At 45.4% G+C, this 4,077-nt stretch overlaps 1 protein-coding gene across 1 annotated transcript in view; it reads left to right on the top strand.

Moving 5' to 3' along the window:
• Positions 1 to 4,077, top strand: part of LOC122558023 (WD repeat-containing protein 70) — a gene marked incomplete at its 5' end in the record, with an annotated part of 164,961 nt that overhangs the window by 78,500 nt on the left and 82,384 nt on the right. Inside the window, one exon of the mRNA XM_043706357.1 lies at positions 1,963 to 2,078. Within this exon, the coding sequence (XP_043562292.1) occupies positions 1,963 to 2,078 (116 nt within the window). The remainder of the gene's footprint in view (positions 1 to 1,962; positions 2,079 to 4,077) is intronic.

Below are 4,077 nucleotides of genomic sequence, written 5' to 3'. Positions count from 1 at the left end.
GACCACAGGGGATCCCTGCACTGCCTGCTTCCTCCCCTTCCCACCTCTAACTGTTACCCAGCTACCTCTGTTCTCTGGTGTAACTATGTCCCTGTAGCTTCTATCTATCACCCTCTCAGCCTCTCGAATAATCTTCAGTTCATCCAACTCCAGTTCCAGTTCCCTAACTCTTCTGTGAGGAGCAGGATCTGACTGCATTTCCTGCAGATGAAGTCAGCAGGAGTATCGGTGGTCACCCCTACCTCAAACATCCTGCAGGAGGAACATTCCACCACCTGCGCTGCCATTACTCTACACTTCGTCACCAAAGCAAGAACACTGAGTAGCTTACCTGTGGACTTTAAAGTTAGGTTAGAGGAGGAGGATGGGAGGGAGGCCCTACTATGTAGGGCTTGGGGTATAGAACACACCCACTCAAATATCAATCACTTACCTTCCTGACCAGCTCTGCGTTCCAACCTCACTTCCGCCCAGCTCGCACCACTCTCAGCTGAGAAAAGGACTTAAGGCTGTTTTCGTTAGAGAAAAAGGTTGAGAGGTGACTAAATTGAGACGTATAAGATAATCGGAGGTTTAGATAGGGTGGACAGTGAGAGCCTTTTCCCTCGGATGGTGATGGCTAGTGCAAGGGGACATAGCTATAAATTGAGGAGTGATAGATATAGGACAGGTGTGAGAGGTAGTTTCTCTACTCAGAGTAATAGAGGTGTGGAACAGCCTTCCTGCAACAGTAGTAGAGTCGCTAACTTTAAGGGCATTTTAATGGTAATTGGATAGACGTATGGATGAAAATGGAATAGTGTAGGTTATTGGGCTTCAGATTGATTTCACAGGTCGGTGCGACATTGAGGGCTGAAGGGTCTGTACTGCGCTGTAATGGTCTACGTTCTAAGTGTCATTTGAATTAAAATTCCATTAACCACAAACAACGAAGTAGCTGATAAGCCCAATCCAGATGTCTTTTGTCTTCATTCATATGACATGTGTGTCGCTGGCTGGGCCAGCTTACATTGCCTGTGCTGTTTTGGCCTTGAGAAGGTGGTGGTGAGCTGCCTTCTTGAACCAATGCAATCCATGAGCTGTAGGTTGACTTAATGTGCAGTTTACAAAGAAGTTCCAGGTTTTTTGACCTAGTGAGGAGCAGTGACATATTTCTAAGTCAGGGTGATGTGTTTTGGAGGGGATTTTGCAAGTGGTGATGTTCCTGTATATCTACTGCCCTTGTCCTTTTAGATGGAGTTAGTTGTGGGCTGGAAAGGTGCTGTCTTTGTTAGATGTCTGCAATGCATCTTGTAGACAGTATACACTGCTGCTGCTGAGCATCGGTGGTGGAGGGACTGGATGCTTATGTGTATGGTGTCAATCAAGCAATCTACTTTGTCTTGGATGGTGTCAGGCTTCTTAAGTGTTTTTGGGGATGGACTAATCCAGTTAAGTAGGAGAAAGTGAGGACTGCAGATGCTGGACATCAGAGCTGAAAATGTGTTGCTGGAAAAGCGCAGCAGGTCAGGCAGCATCCAAGGAGCAGGAGAATCGGCGTTTCGGACATGAGGAAGGGCTCATGCCTGAAACGTCGATTTTCCTGCTCCTTGGATGCTGCCTGACCTGTTGCGCTTTTCCAGCAACACATTTTCAGCTCTAATCCAGTTAAGTGGGGAATATCCATCACACGGTGGACTTCTGCCTTATAGATGGTGGATTTTGGGGAGTCGGGGTGAATTGAAAGCTTGGCTAGGTTGTTTGTTTGAAAAATTCAGACCAATAAGTCAGACAAGCCAGCTTGAGTTTCACAGAGTGATCTCCTGGGGATGCCTCTGTCGGACATTGCTGTTTGAGCATGAAGGAAATCTCGGGTATGATGCCTCTGATCGTGTACAGTCATGTTTGAAGCAGATGTTGAGCAGACAGCTGTGGCTGATGTTCTGATTATGTTCTGTTAATCTTTGTTCATTCATACCATAGGTTCATACGAAGTTTCATAATCGACAGGCACATGCTCCTGGCAGTGACACCTCCTGTCTTAGCTTCTCATACGATGGCAACACCCTGGCCTCACGTGGTGGTATGTGTCTGTTTCTGTACATATAAATATGTGCCTCGTAAGTACTGCGCAAGTGTTGCGAATAGTTGCAAATCAACATTCAACACTGAGATCTTGTCACATCTATGGATATATGCCTTCTTAAGGACCATTGCCAAATTTCACCTGGAATATCAGCGTTCCTGATTTTCTATTTGCCAAAACCTGCTTTCATGGCCACATCTCATTTCTTAGTGACTGCCTCTGGCTCAGTCTTAACCCCTATGGATTCCAGCTAAGTTTCATCCTTTGTGTTTCAAATCCACCCAGGATCACCAATATCTCTGTGACTTACAGCACTCCTCAGGGAGCTAGTCTCACTATATCCTGAGATCCACACTCTATGCATGTGGCACTCTTGGGACTATCTTCACTACAGTCTACAGCAACCGTGCCTCATGCTATCTCAAAGCTGCCCATCCCCTCCAATTCCATTTCATTCTTTTTGTTTTAACAAGAAATATTTTTTCTCTTCCTTTCCTGGGCTAAAGGAACCTATGTCATCCTGCCATGACTTGATTTTCTTTCTCCTTGTCCAGTCCTTTCCTACTTACATCCATGACTTGAATGATGCTTTACGTTGGTTTCAAAAGATGCCCCTTTTTCACATACAATCCCTCGACATGTCCATCCTCTTTTTGGCGGATGGTCCTTTGCTGCTTCCTTGAAAGAAAGCCTGAACTATTCCCAACCACTACCTTTTCCTCAGCTTTAAGTGGAGACAGAGCCCACAGACAGAAAAAACAGTTAGGAAGGCAAAAGAATGGATGATGGTAAGCCATGGAAAAGGACAAGCTGACAATTAGGATTATACCTCAGTGAAAAAGATTTGGCTGTGCTGAAAGCAGCCTGTTTCATGATAAGACCATGAGATAGAGGAGCTGAGTGAAGCCATTCATCCCAACTTGTCTGCTTCGCCTTCCAATCATAGCTGATACATTTCTCAAACCGAGTCTCGTCCCTTTGCTCCTTAACCCTTGATCCCCCTGCTAATTGAGAATCCGTCTGTCTCTGTCATAATTGCACTCAATGACTTGGCCTCCACAGCCCTCTGCAGCAATGAGTTCCACAGATTCCCCACCCTCTGCCTGAAGGAATTCCTCCTCATCTCAGTTCCAAAGGGTTATCCCTTAACTCAGACTGTGACCCTGCATCCTAGTCCCTCCAATGAGTGGAAACATTTTTTCCAAATCCACTCTATTAAGGATTCTGTACATGTCAATGAGATCCCCCTTATCCTTCTTAAACTCAGTTGAATATAGATACAGAGTCTTCAACTGCTTCTCAACTGACAAGCCCTTCATCCCTGAGATCATTCTAATAAAACCCATCTGGACCCCTTCCAAGGTAAGCACATCCTTCTTTAGATATGGGGCACAAAGCTGCTCACAATATTCCAGGTGGTGGTCAAGTTGTTGGAGGGAGTCCTGAGGGACAGGATGTACATGTATTTGGAAAGGCAAGGGATAGTCAACATGGCTTTGTGCGTGGGAAATCATGTCTCACAAACTTTTTTGAAGAAGTAACAAGGAGGATTGATGAGGGCAAAGCAGTAGATGTGATCTATATGGCCTTCAGTAAGGTGTTAGACAAGGTTCCCCATGGGAGACTGGTGAGCAAGATTAGATCTCACGGAATAGAGGGAGAACTAGCCAATTGGATAGAGAGCTGGCTGAAAGGTAGAAGACAGAGTGTGGTGGTGGAGGGTTGTTTTTCAGACTGGAGGCCTGTGATCAGTGGAATGCCACAAGGTTCGGTGCTGGGTCCACTACTTTTCGTTATTTGTATAAATGATTTGGACGTGAGCATAAGAAGTATACTTAGTAAGTTTGCAGATGACACCAAAATTGGAGGTGTAGTGGACAGTGAAGAAGGTTACCTCAGATTACAACAGGATCTTGATCAGATGGGCCAATGGGCTGAGAAGTGGCAGATGGAGTTTAATTCAGATAAATGCGAGGTGCTGCATTTTGGTAAACCAAATCTTAGCAGGATGT

The sequence above is a fragment of the Chiloscyllium plagiosum genome, chromosome 16 (genome assembly GCF_004010195.1).
Source record: "Chiloscyllium plagiosum isolate BGI_BamShark_2017 chromosome 16, ASM401019v2, whole genome shotgun sequence".
Taxonomy (NCBI): Eukaryota; Metazoa; Chordata; class Chondrichthyes; order Orectolobiformes; family Hemiscylliidae; genus Chiloscyllium; species Chiloscyllium plagiosum.
The sequence above is the reverse complement of the archived record's forward strand: the minus strand, read 5'-3'. Positions and strand labels throughout refer to the sequence as shown.